The 15,358-nt window shown below is 43.5% G+C and overlaps 3 protein-coding genes across 6 annotated transcripts; 1 reads left to right on the plus strand and 2 right to left on the minus strand.

Moving 5' to 3' along the window:
* Positions 1 to 48: 48 nt before the first annotated feature.
* LOC117576843 (zinc finger matrin-type protein CG9776) lies at positions 49 to 5,962 on the minus strand. Of its 3 annotated transcripts, XM_034261926.2 has the most exons (7): positions 5,055 to 5,962; positions 4,710 to 4,919; positions 3,793 to 3,980; positions 3,038 to 3,730; positions 2,825 to 2,976; positions 457 to 2,519; positions 49 to 268 (listed from the first exon to the last, which is right to left on the minus strand). In XM_034261926.2, exons 1-7 carry the CDS (start codon positions 5,830 to 5,832, stop codon positions 258 to 260), a joined length of 4,095 nt encoding a protein of 1,364 aa, XP_034117817.1. In that variant the 5' UTR covers positions 5,833 to 5,962; the 3' UTR covers positions 49 to 257. The 3 variants fall into 3 exon arrangements, with proteins under 3 accessions (XP_034117817.1, XP_051863660.1, XP_034117820.1); XM_052007700.1 differs by lacking the exons at positions 4,710 to 4,919; positions 5,055 to 5,962 and adding an exon at positions 4,080 to 4,319; XM_034261929.2 differs by lacking the exons at positions 2,825 to 2,976; positions 3,038 to 3,730; positions 3,793 to 3,980; positions 4,710 to 4,919; positions 5,055 to 5,962 and adding an exon at positions 2,589 to 2,709 and having other exon boundaries at positions 50 to 268.
* A 290-nt stretch (positions 5,963 to 6,252) lies between these two features.
* Positions 6,253 to 10,052, plus strand: LOC117574404 (augmin complex subunit dgt6). Its single transcript, XM_034258242.2, has 4 exons — positions 6,253 to 7,263; positions 7,324 to 7,776; positions 7,838 to 8,358; positions 8,415 to 10,052. The coding sequence occupies exons 1-4, from the start codon at positions 6,387 to 6,389 to the stop codon at positions 8,568 to 8,570; spliced, it is 2,007 nt and encodes a 668-aa protein (XP_034114133.1). The 5' UTR covers positions 6,253 to 6,386; the 3' UTR covers positions 8,571 to 10,052.
* On the minus strand, positions 9,342 to 15,103 carry LOC117573982 (choline transporter-like 2). Of its 2 annotated transcripts, XM_034257530.2 has the most exons (4): positions 15,002 to 15,103; positions 14,352 to 14,678; positions 11,826 to 12,176; positions 9,342 to 11,757 (listed from the first exon to the last, which is right to left on the minus strand). In XM_034257530.2, the coding sequence occupies exons 3-4, from the start codon at positions 12,147 to 12,149 to the stop codon at positions 9,709 to 9,711; spliced, it is 2,373 nt and encodes a 790-aa protein (XP_034113421.1). In that variant the 5' UTR covers positions 12,150 to 12,176; positions 14,352 to 14,678; positions 15,002 to 15,103; the 3' UTR covers positions 9,342 to 9,708. The 2 variants fall into 2 exon arrangements, with proteins under 2 accessions (XP_034113421.1, XP_034113420.1); XM_034257529.2 differs by lacking the exon at positions 14,352 to 14,678 and having other exon boundaries at positions 15,002 to 15,079.
* Between the last annotated feature and the right edge of the window lie 255 nt (positions 15,104 to 15,358).

The following is a 15,358-nucleotide window of genomic DNA, read 5'->3' on the forward strand; positions in this document are numbered from 1 at the left end:
CAAAAAAAACTTACTAGATCTTACGCAGTTAATCCTTTTTATTCATTTAATAATGTGACAACAGTTGTGTGGTCTCATCATACATATATTACATACATATATGTGCATTTATTAAGAACATTTCGTCACATAAACACAATCATACATAGGCATAAAGTAAAACTAATAAAAAAGTGAATGAAATTTTGTGGACGCGCCACCCAAACTCCAGCCGCAATGATCCTTCATCCACCCAGCTTCTGATGTCAAATCGCAGCTTACAACGCATCTATGGATAATAGTACATATATATAGTACACAATTGTGAGATTAGAACGAATGCAATGTGAATTCTAAGAGCTGAGAATATGTGTATTGAGTGTGGTGTTTATGAAGATGTGGGTGCGATATGCGATTTATGGTTGTGATGAATGTGCGTTGTGTGATGAAGGATGCACCATTTCGTTAACTACATACATTGTGCGGCCATGTCATTGGTGTCAATGCCCAGCATGGCCAGCTCGTCCAGCTCTGCCTGACGTCGCAGCTTCTCGCTGTCTGTGGGTGAAGCAGGCGGTTGTGGTATATCGGCCACATCCAGTAGCACTTCACTGGTCTTTGATTTGATCTCGACAGCATCGCCGGGCAACTCTGCTGGCGGAGAACAGGGCATTGGTATGTCCTGTGCTGCCATCTGCTTTACGCTGTTTGTGTGCGACACGGAATTATCCGAATTGCCATTGGCCAGCTGGGAATAGGCGCCCTGAGACACCTCATCGCCACTGATCGGCATTGGCGAGTCCACTGACTTGGAGGTATCTTCGTGCACAGAAGCTGGCATTGAGCTCGATGTGGTCTCTTCAATGGTCACCATATGTATGCCCTGCCTGGCCAGATAATGCAGATTTTGTTCGTCCAGCACCGGTTCATCGTTCACAATGGTGGTGATTGTCTGCGGCACCACAGGCACTTGACTGCTATCGTCGGCAGCATCTTCCTCGGGTCTATCCGCTGGGAATATAATGTTGAGGGCTTCGGCCAGATCTTTGGGCAGCTCGCCGCCCTGTGATGGGGCGCCTGTCACCAATGGCTGCGGTTCCAGATCTGCTTCGACCTCGTCAATGCCCGGCGGTAGTACATCCTCTTCGCCATGGTCCTCGTTGCCCAACTGATCACCATCGAGACCATCCGAACCGTCTGCATTTGTACTTTCGCCAGGTGGCGGTGGTGGCGGACAATGGGTCATGAGGTTGGCAAACTGCACAGGATCGGGCATCAGTTCGTCGTAGTCCATCATCATGCCAGCGTCGGGATGAAACGGTGGCGCATTGCCAAAGGCATCCTCCATCATGGCCATTTGAATTTGTGCCGCTGTTGGGGCATTCTGACGCACTGACGACGGCGCCATGCCCATCTGCGGTGGAGGTGGTGGCGGCGGAGCCACGCCCATGCCATCCACAGAGCCGCCATTGGTATAGATGCCCGCCTCATTGTAGCCGGCTGCCGTCAACGCAGTCGTTGCGGGAGGCGGCTGCTTCTTAAGTACGGGCATCTTGCCAATGAACGGCAACTTCTTGCCGCCAGCCGCTGCTGTTGTGCTCGCTGTGGTGCTTGTCTTGCTTGACTTGGGCTTCACGGTCGCGTCCTTTTTCTCCCGCTTCACCTCGCTCGGTTTGCGTTCGGGCACCGTGCGTGGCCGGAACTCGGAATGCTTAACCACGGGCCGTTCCACGCGCTCCTCCGAATGGCTGCGACTGCGACGCCAGCGTGCATCCCGTGATCGACTGCGTCGATTGTTTCCACGCACTGGCGAACGTGAGATGCGCCTGCGTGTTCGGCTGCGTGATCTGGAACGCGAGCGCCTGCGATCACGGTCACGTTCACGCTCTCGGTCACGATCACGGCCGCGATCGCGTTCACGATCTCTATCACGTTCTCTTTCCCTTTCACGATCACGATCCCGATCCCTGTCGCGTCGATCACGATCAGAGCGACCGCGGCTGCCACTTCGCGGCGAGGGACTGCGTCGCTTGGAGTTGTTGCGTCGACTCGCTTTCTCATCAGCTACCGCAAATGCGTTCTTTCGCTCCTCCGTGGGGCGCGGCTTTCCTTTCAGCTTGCCCTTAAGCTGCTCGAGCAGTTTCTTCTCACTCTCACTAATCACCGGCTGCACTGTGTTCCATTGCTGCATCATCGCTTCGTCGCGCTTCTTCTCGTCCTCCACTTTCGCATCGTTGCCGCCCGACGCTTGTGTCCATCTGCCACGCTCACTTGAGCCAAGTGTATCCTTAATATTGGGCGGCGGCGGTGCCTCGACTTGCTGAGCAACCACCTCCGGCTTGCTAACGATGGGCGCCTCCTGCTTACGCATTGCTACACGTATCGAGGCGGCATTGGCTGCCGGCGCAGCTTCCGCTTTCTTTGATGACTGCCCATCTTCGCCCTCATCTGATGACGAACTGTCCGTTGATGAAGATGTGCTATTCGCATTCCGCTTGTGCTTCTTACTATGCTTGCGCTTCTTTTTCTTTTTATCGCCACTGAAAGATTAAGAGAAAATATGCAAGATATAGACATTTATGAAAATCAATAATGAAATATAAACTGACCAACGATTGGTTTCCCACCTCATTTTGACATTTGTAATTCAAAACAGTCTCAAATCGAACACCAATCAAAATTTATAGCCAAAATTCTTAATCGAAATTGTTAGGTACAACAGTAGTCGATAGGAAAGTGTTCACTGCTAACTAATTTAGTTATATTAAGAAACGTGTTTCCTTTCTAACTCTATATAAATAATATCTATTTAGGTGCGTCAACAACTCTTCTTGGCAATACAGACCTCTTCTTTTTGCGCTTCTTGGTTGTTTTATCTTCATCCTTCTTGGCCTTTTTGAGCTTCGCCTCCTCGCCCTCCTTCTGCTGTTGCTGTTGTGCCCGCTCACGTTTGCTTAGCCATTCGCTTTCATAGTTTAGCTGCTTTTTAACGAACGCCTGCAATTAAATTCGAATTAGCAATCATAGACCAATCAACACTAATTGAGTACACACGTACATCGTATTTGCTGCCATGAGTGCGGGACCTGAGATGCAATGAGGCGCAGTGCAAGTCACCAATCCAGACACTGCACAATTTGCAGTACCAGGCGCTGGCAGGCACCAGAAATTGTAGGCCACGAACTGGCACACGCATTGTCGGCGCCTTCTCGATGGTAGGGAAGGGATCGTGATCAATGCCCACATGCCAAGGTGTCTCCATGGTCTCCCGATTCATATGCTCTTCGGCGTGCAGATGCTTCAGATAGTCGCGTGCCGTCTTTGGGAACACGCTACAGCTCTCACACCAATATTTCTCCGAATCGAAAAATACATAATTGTAACTTTGGGTTTGAGATACCGTTGTCTTGGCTGTAGCCTCAGCTTGTCGCTGTTTGGCTTTCATCGACTTCATCGCTCGATTCTTGAGACGATTTGTTGGACTGCCATCGCCATTACCGTTCTCCTCATCACCCTCCTCATCCGTCGATGATTCAGAGGAACTGCTTGAAGACGAACTCGAATCGGAGCTGTCGCCAGAGCTTTCACTCGTTGTGGAAGTTGCAGCCGCATTTCCGCTTTTTGTGCCCGCTGGACCTGGTTCGCTTTTAGGCGTCTCCTCGTGTTCCTCGTCGGCCTCCTCATCACCAATGATGCCGCTCAACATGTCGATGACATTTTCAATGGTATCCAATTTCTTTTTGATTTGTACCTGCAATTTAGATGTTGAAATTAGTATGTGGACTTGAATGGCATCTCATGATTGACACTGACCTGCAGACGATCGTTTTCCTCAATGAAATTCTTAGTGGTTGGCGATGGTGGCGCCTCGCCAGCTGTTAAATCATCATGTTGCTCCTTCAGCACTTTCATTTCCTTCTTCAACAGCGATACCTTCTTCACGTAATTGGTGCGTTGCTTCTTCAGCTCCTCCTTTTGATTCTCCGCTTCCTGGGCCACAGCTGAGTTGATTTATCGAAGGTTTTGCGAGGGGTAAAGAAAGAGAAATGAATTAATGCATATTCCCAGTGGTGGATTTAAAAAGTTCAAATTTCATTTACAAAATGCAATCTCGAGTGCATTTCACGGCCAAGTATCACACACACACACAACCAACGTTGGCGGATGCGTTTTGCCGGAACTGATCGGATCGGATCGTAGCGCAAATGCGGGTCTGATGGGCTCTATGGGTATCTGCTGTCTCCTCTCTTGGGTTTATTGTAGTGCGTGCTTTTGGTTGGGGGCTGACGGTGACGACGTTTTATTGGTGACTGAATGCCGCTCACCACGCGATGGACGAGAAGTGTGTGTTTTAGTCTTTAGACACAATAATACGATACACAAAAACAACGACAAAACTGTTGCGCTTTGTTTAAGTAATTTAACGAATACAATAAATATGTAGTATATATATTAAGAGCTGTTCGTGTGAGCTCTTGTTGTGATTTTATAGCTAGATACTGAATGTCTTTACAATGCATATTAATGTCTGTTTTTCCTGTTATTTTGTTGTAGCGCGTTTTACAATTAACGAGTATACAAATTTACATTTACAAGTTGTTTTTTTTTGTTTTGCATTTTGTTAGGGACGCGTAGTAACCATGACAACAATAATAGAATATATAATGTGAGAGGTTTGTATGTGAGAATGGTCGCCAAGTAGCCAAGTTAAAATTCATTTCCACACTTACCATCTTGTGGTGGCAAACCTGCGCCCTCAAGCGCCGGTGCTGCTGCTTGCTGCTCCTCCATAATGCCCGATTGTGGCGGCAGCTGCTGTTGTTGTTGCGGCTGCTGCTGTTGTTGTTGTTGCTGCGGTGGTGGCTGCTGTCCCATAACATCTGGCGCTGCTTGAGGCACGGTTGCTAACGTCTGCGGTAGCCATACTTGCTGTCCATATTCTAGAGAGCAAAAAAGGCAAATGTCACTAAGTTAATTATGCAATTCAATAAAGCACAAGCAGCACTTTGCTAAACCTTGTGCTATAGGTTTAATTTCGAGCTCATTTAATTGCTACACACACGCTGTTTGCTTACCATTAACACCCCAGGCTCCATAGCCCGTATTGAAGTCAGTCGCCTGCGTGGGCGGCGGGCCCTGCATTCCATAGCCTGGGGGCGGTCCTTGCTGCGTGAACGCATTTGGCGGTGCCATTCCATACTGATGACCATACACATCGGGCGCACCATACGGTCCCGGAGCATACATCGCCGTAGGCATGACGCCATAGCCGGCGGCTTGGGCTGGATGTGTTAGTTGTGGCTGTGGCGCTGGCATTGGCGGCGATGCCGGCTTCTTTTTGGGTGACCAGCGCGATGACGGACTCATGCCTCGGCCGCCACGTGATCTGGAGCGTGAACGAGATCGGGAGCGTCCATAACGACCACGACCACGACGTGGTGGCGAGCGTCGACGATCACGGTCGCGATCCGGCGAGCGGCGTCGATCGAATCGACGTCGTGGCGGATAGCGACCATATTCCGGCGAATCATAGCGACCGCGGCGATGCGCGGGCGGAGGTGTTGGGGAACGAGATGAATGTGAGCGTCGGCGACGCATGGGTGGAGGTGATGAGGCACCGTGGCGCGAATTTGAGCGTCGTCGTGATGTTGAACGTCGACGTGACGTTGATTTGCTTTTGCTGCTCTTGCGTGATGATGCGCGCTGCGCTGCGGCGCCGTCGATAGCGGCAGCGGCCTCCTCGTTTTTTTCACTCGCATCATTGCCATCGACGCCGGGCGGCCCGTCGTCCAGCGGAGCGCCCATTCGCTTGTCTGCTGCTGCTGCTTGGTTTAACGCAATGCCGTCAGCCATTTTGTATAGAGTGGCGCAAACACTCCACTTTAGTCACTTGTCGCTGCAAACGGACGTACACTTTTTGATTTTTATACGTTTTGTCTTTTTTTTCTCCGACGAAATTGGCAGTAGAGCTGCAAAAAGAATGTCGATATTATCGATAGGCTGTGCGCTATCATATATACTAATATCGATAACAAACACGCATGGCTTGCAATATTTTTAAATACCACTGTTTGCCTTTTTATAATATTGTAAGCAAATTGAAAAGGCTATTTAATAAATTATTCGCACTACCTTAATACTATTTTAATTACGAAAATCAAACAATTGTAAATGGCATATCGATATATATATGATTGAGTACAGTGCTACCACACCTTATTTTTTTAAATTCAAATTAACAGACTAAATCGATTTCCTTGTATATCGATATACTATGCTTGTTGTTGCACTTCAAGTCCGTCATCTTGAAATAGTAGCGCCACTTTATTACCTTATCGAAAATTACTAAATAATTGAGTAAATAAAGTAATTACAGTGTAGTAAAATAGTATTAGTGAATTGGAAACATGGATCGCACAACAATTGCGCCTTGGAAGGCCGAAGAAAAGGAACAAAGTGAAAAGCTACACAAAAAGCTTCAAGGCTTGTCTTTGTTGTGTCCCATGACGGACGAAATGATCAAGTTGCTATCTTGGGATATGTTTCTGAAGTCGAATCAACCTGCCTTCTTTCAAGTGATGCACTATCTGTTTCGCATCATCGATGCCGTTGAGTTTAAACGCCGTTTCTATTGGCCCATCACGGACAAGAAGTCCGAAGCTAATTTTCGAGCCAGTACTGTGGATTATCTCAAGCATTTGAATGAGAAGCATCAGCTCAATTGGTCCAATATCAAATCGTATCTGGTTGTTATGCCTGGCGGCATGAAGTTCATCAATTTCCTCTTAGATCTGGTAGGCTTTGTTGTCCAAGAACTAATTAAGCAACGGGAAAAAGCCTTGTCATTGGACAGCGACATGGCAAATTTGCGGGATTTGAGTGTGCAAAGCATGTCCAGGCAAAATGTCTTCATGAAAGAGTATATCTCGGCATATATAGATGAAACAAAGCAGTTAACAGTTCGATTACGCCAAAACACTCAACAGATCAGAAACATATTCACTGAGATTGCCAACAAAACTGGAGTCGACGAAACGCTGCTGTTGCATGATAAGTTTTTGGAGGATTTCGAAGCATACAATCGTCTTAAATGCAAGCGAAAGATAGGCATGCCCCTGGAGAGAATCTCAATGCTAGAGGCGCCACAATGTCAGCTCAAAGAGGACATGGAACAGTTCTTGGCCAGACTGACGGAACAAAAACTCCACAAAGAAGCTGCCGACATCACGCTGCGCAGCATTCAAAAGTTCTTTGGTGCTGCACCAGACGCTGGCAGCGCATTAGGTGAGAAGCCCACTCGAACTTTAATCTAAGTAGCAGTAAACCAACAATAAATTCTTGCAGGTAATGGCATGCGACTTGGCACCATGTTGTCCGCTTTAAATGATATCAGTGAAACAATTGCGGAGCAGTTGGATGCCAATAATCATTATGATCACGAATCCAATGAGTTTCGCACTACAGAATTACGAGAATTGCGCGATAAGCTGCAACAGATCGAACAACAAGTAAACGAAGTAAACAAGAACTTGAACTTGCGTTTTAAAGAGCAGACCGGCAATGTTAGCGGCAATGCATCACAAATGCAGCACACAATGCAGAACTTTCCCAATACCCCATTGCGTTCACTGAAGCCTCCAACTAACATCGATAGTCACACGCTGCTGATGAAATTCGTGTCCACACCACCCATCAAACTGGATGCAGCGAGTGGAGTGCGCAGCCTTCAGGTGCGGTTGCCTTTGCAGGACGACTTCAATGCCAAACAGTTCGATACCACATGCAACAGTTTGTTGGGTAAACAATTGCAACCTTATATGTATCTCTAAACATTGCTAAACATTATTATATATTGCAGTGCCAGTGCCGCCACGTTCAGCTCGCAAGATAAAGCAACAAAATGAAGAGGACATGAACAACACGGACATGAACAACACAATAAATCGCTCCAAGATACTCGATCCCATGCGACTGTTACGCACCATCAACAAGAAGTCCGCGCAACCCAAAACAATTGCGCAACCCAATCTCTCAAGCTTGGGTAGCAAATGGAAACAGATGCAAGCGTCGTTTGGTTTTGAAGATGTCAATGTCACAGCTGTTCCAACCTCGCCAAAGGCCAGTAACTGCATGCCACAATCACCGTTCACACCGTTGAATATCAATGATAATACACGCATCGAAAGACTGCCTGATACAAGCAGCAACAACTCGTTGTATTCCAAGAAAAGCGCTGCCGTAATGAAAGTACTGGATGCATCGCTCAATGTGCAGAATCTCAGCACTTCGCCGTCGGGACGATTGGAGGCACTGGTGCCGGGTCCTATGATAGAGCCGAAGGCAGCTACACCGATTATACTGCTCAACGATTTAGTATACGTAACTAAAGCTTGTCATTTCCCCTTGTATTGTTAATGATTTGTGTTCTATTTTAGGATTCGGAACCAGCGCAGTGCATCAACAACGAAAACGATGGCAATCAGCTCAATCAGTTGAACTGTTCCAAATTTGGCGATGACTTCGCGGCGTTTGGCGATAACGACGACTTGCAGAACATTAGCGATAGCGTGCTCAACGATATATTAATATAATTGTCCGCAACACACAGTTTTCCATTCATGTTTATTATTATATCAGATTGAAAATTGTAAAACTTATTGTTCTAATTAGTAGTAAGTAGTATGTATTCATATAATTTGTGTATGAATATATGTGTTTTACTTTGCGCTGTTTACTGCCATTGTGTTAATGTTTAAATCAATTTTTCAACCAGTTTATATAATTAGAACATTTGCTTAGCAAAATGATAAAGTATAGTACTATGTTTATGAATGTGATTCAAGTTTGAATTCAATTTTATTAAATTCAAGTATGTAATATGCTCACAAAAAATAAGAGAAACTCAAAAATAAATTCAAAATGTGCATAAATAGTTGTAAAAGTTAAACAAAAATAAATACCTTATGGTATGTTCTCTTTTTCAATCTTCAAGTTTATCTCGCTAACAATTTGTCACTGCTTAGCCTTATAATTTATTTCATTTCAAGTTTCATTATTGATATCTCTGAGATTTAAGTTAAGTTCTTCGCAACGAATTGCACAATATTGCTTTAGTTGTCTTTAGAATTTGTATATATATATATATATATAGTATGTTGTATATATTTAGATTTATGCCTCTTCTGCGCCTATCACATCATTTTTTCATTTGTTGAGCACCCAATTTCAATGATCGCGCTGAGCCATAAACATTTGTATATGAGTTAATCTACTATGTATATGCGCATGAATTACTAATTTCTCGTTATTCTATTTACACTTTACGAGATGATGCAAATGATATTGTTCTTTTTGAATACATATTGGCAAATGTGGAACATAAGATGGTTTACATTTTGTTTACATGTAGCATGTAATATAAAAAAATTGAATTGCAGCTGACCCTAATCAAATGTTGCCACCATCTAATCAAAAATTTATCATGAGCAATAATCGCGCACAACCCGTTGGATATTATAACGTACAATAAATATTTGTATATATATATATATCTATATATGTTTGTAGAAATATGTCTTATATACTCGTATGTCGGCCAAGCAAAGCTCTTTTTTCTCATTCTTCAACTCTTCAACTACATTTTGCACTGTCATTTTCAATGGTTCCTTGCATATTGCTTTGGTGGTGCGTTCTATTGCTAAACTCCTTACTCCATTCTTCATTTCCGCTCTATTTGCTACGTCGCTGACGTTGTGGCAGTTTATTCTTTTTGCCCAATATCTTCATTAACTGCTTGGACATGAAATATGGTTTCTCGGGTGTCCCGTCGTTGCGTTCACAATCCTCCAGGAAGCAGAGGAAGAGCGTGTCCACGGCCATCGAGTAGACGCCAAAAAAGACGCTGGTTATGAGAAAAGCGCCAATTACCACCACTGTCGTTGGCACGGCATTGTAATTTAATTGGATTACAGACGGATTGTTGTCCAGGAAATAGTAAGTAGCAACACCTGCGCCTCCCGTGAGCAGCACTTTGGACAGAAAGAATAGAAAGTCGGTGACCTTATCCAAGGCGACGACTCGCAAAAAGTTTCGCATAAGAAGATTGAATGCATCCTTGGCACTGGAGCAGAAATTCTTGCCATGAATGGCGCACATAATGTACGCATTGCGATTGAGGAATCGCAAAAAGTTCTCCAGCAGCCAAAAGAAGCAACGCATGCAACACAAAATGGCCCGAGTGACGGCATTATCATACTTCTTTATCTTCTGATCGATGTACTCCAGTATTATACGAATCGCCCGGCAAATGGCCAAAATGAGCGAGCCAAATGCCAAAGTGCCCAGATGATAGATCGCTGTCTGGCAGAAGGCATGCGTCAGTGTAAAGTATGGAACATCTCGCTTCTTGAATGTCCAATACCAACGGGCAAATGTGGCCGCCAAGACCATGTCACTAAAGCCCGAAATGAAGAAGCTCAGCCAGAGGAAGCCAAAGATATTGTATGCCATCGACCAGAGCACCTTTGGTGGATTGGATATCTCGTTGAAACTGCATGTAGTCTCAATGCACGACTCAAGACGTTGATTGATGTAACAGTACTGCTGGAATGTCTCTGGATTACAGGCTGCACCCACAGTGTAGTTGATGGCTGGACCATTGCAGACACATTGCTCCTTGGTCACTTCGCCATTTTCGCCAATGCGTCGCACCATGCGAAACGATAGATCGCCAATGGATCCGAGATAGAGGCCAACACCAATGGCAAACGCAATGGCCACGATGTAGAGTGCCCACGAGAAGATGGGAAAGAAGACGGTGCTGATGACGGTGCTCACCGCTTTGCTGCCCTCCTTGGTCAGTGCGATGGCAATGCGAATGCGCTTGCGCAGCACAATCACAAGCAACAGGATGATCACAAAGCAAACGCACAGAAATATGGACAGATACAACCAATTGTTGGCATTCTGCAGCAGATTCTGAATCTGACTGTGCAAATTCAAGGCGTGGTGCGGCACCGTCGGCGTATTCTTCCAGAATGTGTACTTCTTAATGCTGTAGTAGATGCCCGCCAGCAGTCCTATGAGCACGCCAAAGATGGAGAACCAAAGTATGGGTGCAGCCAGCCAACGCATCAGTGAAATGAAAATGAGCGAAGCAATCATTGTCAGCACCAAAGTGGTGAGCACAATCGTTGCCGAGTTGACCAGATCCTCAACGATCTCCTCGCCCAGTCGTTGGGCATCATGTGCGCCAGTGTCGAAATGAGCCACCAGGTTGCCCACCATTTTGGCAAGTCGCGTGTCCGTTTGCATCATCTTCTCCCTGATGACAGCACCATTCAATCGCTGGCGACGACATTGTCCCACCTGCTCATCGACTGGCACCTGTCGTGGGTTTGTTTGTGGCGCCACAAGAGCTTGTACATCGCTTTGCAGAGTCAATGCCATTGCCTGCATTTCCAGCTCTTGGCTTTGGTTCGCATTTCCCGGCAGCAGCAATGACAAGTCGCGACGATTGCGAAACAATACGCTAGGCAGCAGTTCACACAGTTGATCCGAGAACTCGAACATGCAACGATTGAGAAACGGTTCACTTTTGATGTAATAGCGAGCACAACGATTGTCGTCAATGGCTCGTTGTATGTCTGTCTTGGAGTAAATGGCCGCCTTATCGGCATCTGTTTTGCAGATAAGACGCTGCTTCAGGTCTTCGAAAGTCTTTGTATTCTTCATGCTATCCCACACAAATGTCTCCGAGGGACACTTCTCAACACAAACCTACAAAAAATAAATAAATTTTATACTAAGTGAAACCTTTCGATTCTATTTATTAATTCTTCACTTGCCTGCGGTGTGTTACAGCCCGTTATGGGTACCAACGGATCGATGCATTGGTCCAGATTGAAGAAGAATAAATAGTTTTTCTTCAGCACGCTGGAATCTTTGCCACACTTCTGATTGAACATATCCGTTGGGATCATAAGAGTGTTGAGATTACCATTCCTTAGCGCATACTGGGCGATGAATGCCCAGCCGCCCAGGAAGAGCAAAAAGATAATTAGACATGGAACATCGGTGCAGCCGCGATCTCGTTGTCGTGGTCCCTGAAAATTGCGATCATATCGCAATGGTTCACCATATTTGTTCATCAGCTCTACGTTCTCAGTCATCGTGTATTGTGTCGTGTTGGTCGCTCTCTGGAGTCAAATATAGAATTGAAAAGCTGTCATTAGTCTCTAGAATTGAACGAAAACACGTCAAACGTTTCTTGTGTGTTCCATCATCACAAAAATTGATGGCACAAGTATGTATGTACATATGTTTGGAAATGTAAATATATATTAGATGTATTAATATAAGACATACATATATGTATATATTTTCTTTGGGTTTTTTTTTAACAAAAACAAATCGTGATAATGAAGGTAGAACAATCTTCATTGAATTTTTGTAGAAAAAATGTTCTCAAAAACTACTCTCAACATTAAACTTTATAGTATAATATTGTTTGCTGTAATTTAGTTTTTTTTAGGACATGCGTCACTTGTTCATTTCAATGATAAAATACTACATAAGCTTCGTCTACGCTATTTATGCTCTAAACGATATTATTTTTGTGTTCTTTGACAATACACATACTATATGTACATACATATGTACATAGATATCTGTATATGTCTGCACTTGTAAGACCACTTCTCGAAACGATATGATAAAAAGATACTTTACATTGATGATTCACCCACAACGATGGCGAAGCCAATGCAATTTCAGCAAAAACGCAGTTGAACCTCATTCTCCACCGCAAGGGGGATTTATTTACTTATTTGCTGAGCATACTGAACAGCTGAGCGAATAAAGTTCATTTTGAATCATAATTACGTATATTATTTGGTTTTTATTTTTTCCTGGAATTTCGGAATATATATTTATAATACTTATAATATCATGCTAATGCTGCTGTCAGCATATGTACATATATAGTACATACTGATTACGCTTGTTCTGAGTGCTTAATATAAATTATTAGAAACTCAAATTATAATATTTCATATTATATTTATATATGTGTATTATAGTAACACTATTGCTAATGCAACTACCGCAACTAAAATTGAAAAAAAAACCTTAAGCTGAAATTAACTTAATTAAATAAAATAGAATCGCCTAAAATAAATACTTGACTAGTTTCATTAGCAGCCTCTACACTTAATTGCACATAAGAATTAAGTGTAGAAATTAAACACTCTGTACTGTAGCAATGTTATCGCTAATGCTAAAACTACAACAAATACTAAATCATAGCCTGTCAAGCAGGTTTATAGTATTAGTTACTCATCTAGAAGTTTAAGCAATCTCGTGGTTATTTTTATCTCCAAATTACAAAACCTTCATCTCGATGTTGGGCTAGCATAAAAATCATGTGATTAAATAACTAAAGAAAGGGTATTGAAGTTTCGGTGCACAAAATGCACCGATTTTCTTTTGTTTATGTTTAGGAACAAATGAACCTGAATAGACAAACAATATCTACATACATATACACATACATACATACTTATAGATGACTTTTGATGATGTGCTGCTCTACGATAATAATAAACGTGATCCACGAGAAAATCAGCCGATTCAGCTACCGGCAGCAAACAAAACAAAGCAGCAAACAAAAATACAGAAACATACAAAGCAAGAGCAAGAATAGCGCAAAAAGCATTGCGCAAATTGACAATAAAATGACGCATTAAAAGTGAGTTCAATTTAAATGAATTGTGACCGCATACAAGCCAACTTGTTGCACGTTTTGGTATGTTGCGATTGTTGTGATTGCGATTGTTGTAATTTGTTACTGCTCTGTGTGGTTGTCTGCCTTGCCACTGTTGACCAAAAAAAAAAAAGTGATGTGAAACCAGTTTGCTTTTTTGGGGCCTAAAACGGGTGCCGCTCAAAATGAGCGCTGATATTTTTCATTGAAATGCCTTTGGCTTTCCAATGAAATTGAAATTCATTGTACCACATTTGGAAAAGCGGAGAAAACACAAGGCGACGACAACTACGACACTACTCAAGGTCATTGAGCGCAGCTCTGCAACACTGTTTTGTACAAAATGCAGTGCAATAGAGGCTGAGCGGAAGTGTGGGTGGAAAGAGTGGAGACAGAGAGTGCTGGAAAGTACTGTCATCTTTGTTTGCCTTTAATCATTTAATAGTCATTTAAATTTCCCAGAGATAGCAAACAGATAAAAGTCAAAAAGTAATTGCCGCTGTTTTCTTCGGGTCCTTATCGCAAATTGACAATTGTCTTTGACTATTTGTTTTTATAGTAATGAACACGAGCACAGTTCATATTAATTACTAATGGCACTATTACTCACCTACGTGCGTATGTGTTTTTTACTCCCAGTTGGGCAGGCAACAGTTATTGTGTATTGAGACAATGAACAAGGTGGCTCTTTCTTCTTTATTGTCTCCACATATCTATGTTTACCGTTATGTGTGGGTGAGCTGTAACTTTGTCTGCTGCGTTGCAAGGCGCGCGATTCCTGCGTCTCAGGCGAAAGTCACTTAACGACTAAAGTGGCTGCTGGTTGCCTTTGTTAAAGTTTATTTCGCGAACGTTGCTCTCGGTCACTTGATGTCAACAACACGTCGTACGAGAGGGGCACAATTATGGAGAGGGGGGTCGAATGAGTTGTTTGTAACTGCAAGCACAAAGGGCACAACATAAATATACCAAAACACACATTCACACAGCAGGTAACCACAGGCTACCGAGTTTTAAACACTCATGTGGTGGCACACTTTTATTTATTGCACACTATTTTCTGATAAGACCAACGATTTTTGTTAATGGCTGGCTTGCAATTTTCCACTCGAATTGCTTAACATGCAACTTTATATTTTGTAGTTGACATGCACATACATACATACATAAATAGAGTATCTCTCACACACACATACACACGCGCAGACACTTATAAACCAAAAAAAGAAAATTCAATTAATTATAATTTGTAACACTCACTTGGCGTACACTTTGCGAAGCATTCAGCTCCGATGCACGCAATAACACTGAGAGGGGAGACACTGGTACTAAAGACAGCAGCTCCCCACTTGCTCTCAGCTGTTTCATACGCAGTGTTGTGCAGCGCTCAAAAGGTAGTCAAAACAAAACCAAAAAGTGTAGTGCACACTGAAACATGACCTGCGGCTGGGATATTTTTTACCGCAAGCCTAGCATGGCTAACAAATTTGTCACCAATAAATAAATAGATGTCAATAAAGAATAACCTAAACAGCAATTGTACAATAATTTTTATTATAAAAAAATAAATGAGCAATATGTACACACTTTAAATAAAACAATTTAAATATTGTAAAA

This window comes from Drosophila albomicans, chromosome 2R (assembly GCF_009650485.2).
Source record: "Drosophila albomicans strain 15112-1751.03 chromosome 2R, ASM965048v2, whole genome shotgun sequence".
Taxonomy (NCBI): domain Eukaryota; kingdom Metazoa; phylum Arthropoda; class Insecta; order Diptera; family Drosophilidae; genus Drosophila; species Drosophila albomicans.

Excerpts from the sequence above, each read along its gene's own strand:
- LOC117573982 (XM_034257530.2), bottom strand. The coding sequence starts at position 12,149 with ATGACTGAGAACGTAGAGCTGATGAACAAATATGGTGAACCATTGCGA. Across the intron at positions 11,758-11,825 it reads CGGGCTGTAACACACCGCAG|GTTTGTGTTGAGAAGTGTCC; the intron begins GCAAGTGAAGAA and ends TATTTTTTGTAG.
- LOC117576843 (XM_034261926.2), bottom strand. The coding sequence starts at position 5,832 with ATGGCTGACGGCATTGCGTTAAACCAAGCAGCAGCAGCAGACAAGCGA. Across the intron at positions 4,920-5,054 it reads TGGAGCCTGGGGTGTTAATG|AATATGGACAGCAAGTATGG; the intron begins GTAAGCAAACAG and ends TTTGCTCTCTAG. Across the intron at positions 3,981-4,709 it reads AGGTTTGCCACCACAAGATG|CTGTGGCCCAGGAAGCGGAG; the intron begins GTAAGTGTGGAA and ends AAATCAACTCAG.
- LOC117574404 (XM_034258242.2), top strand. The coding sequence starts at position 6,387 with ATGGATCGCACAACAATTGCGCCTTGGAAGGCCGAAGAAAAGGAACAA. Across the intron at positions 7,264-7,323 it reads AGACGCTGGCAGCGCATTAG|GTAATGGCATGCGACTTGGC; the intron begins GTGAGAAGCCCA and ends AAATTCTTGCAG. Across the intron at positions 8,359-8,414 it reads TGCTCAACGATTTAGTATAC|GATTCGGAACCAGCGCAGTG; the intron begins GTAACTAAAGCT and ends GTTCTATTTTAG.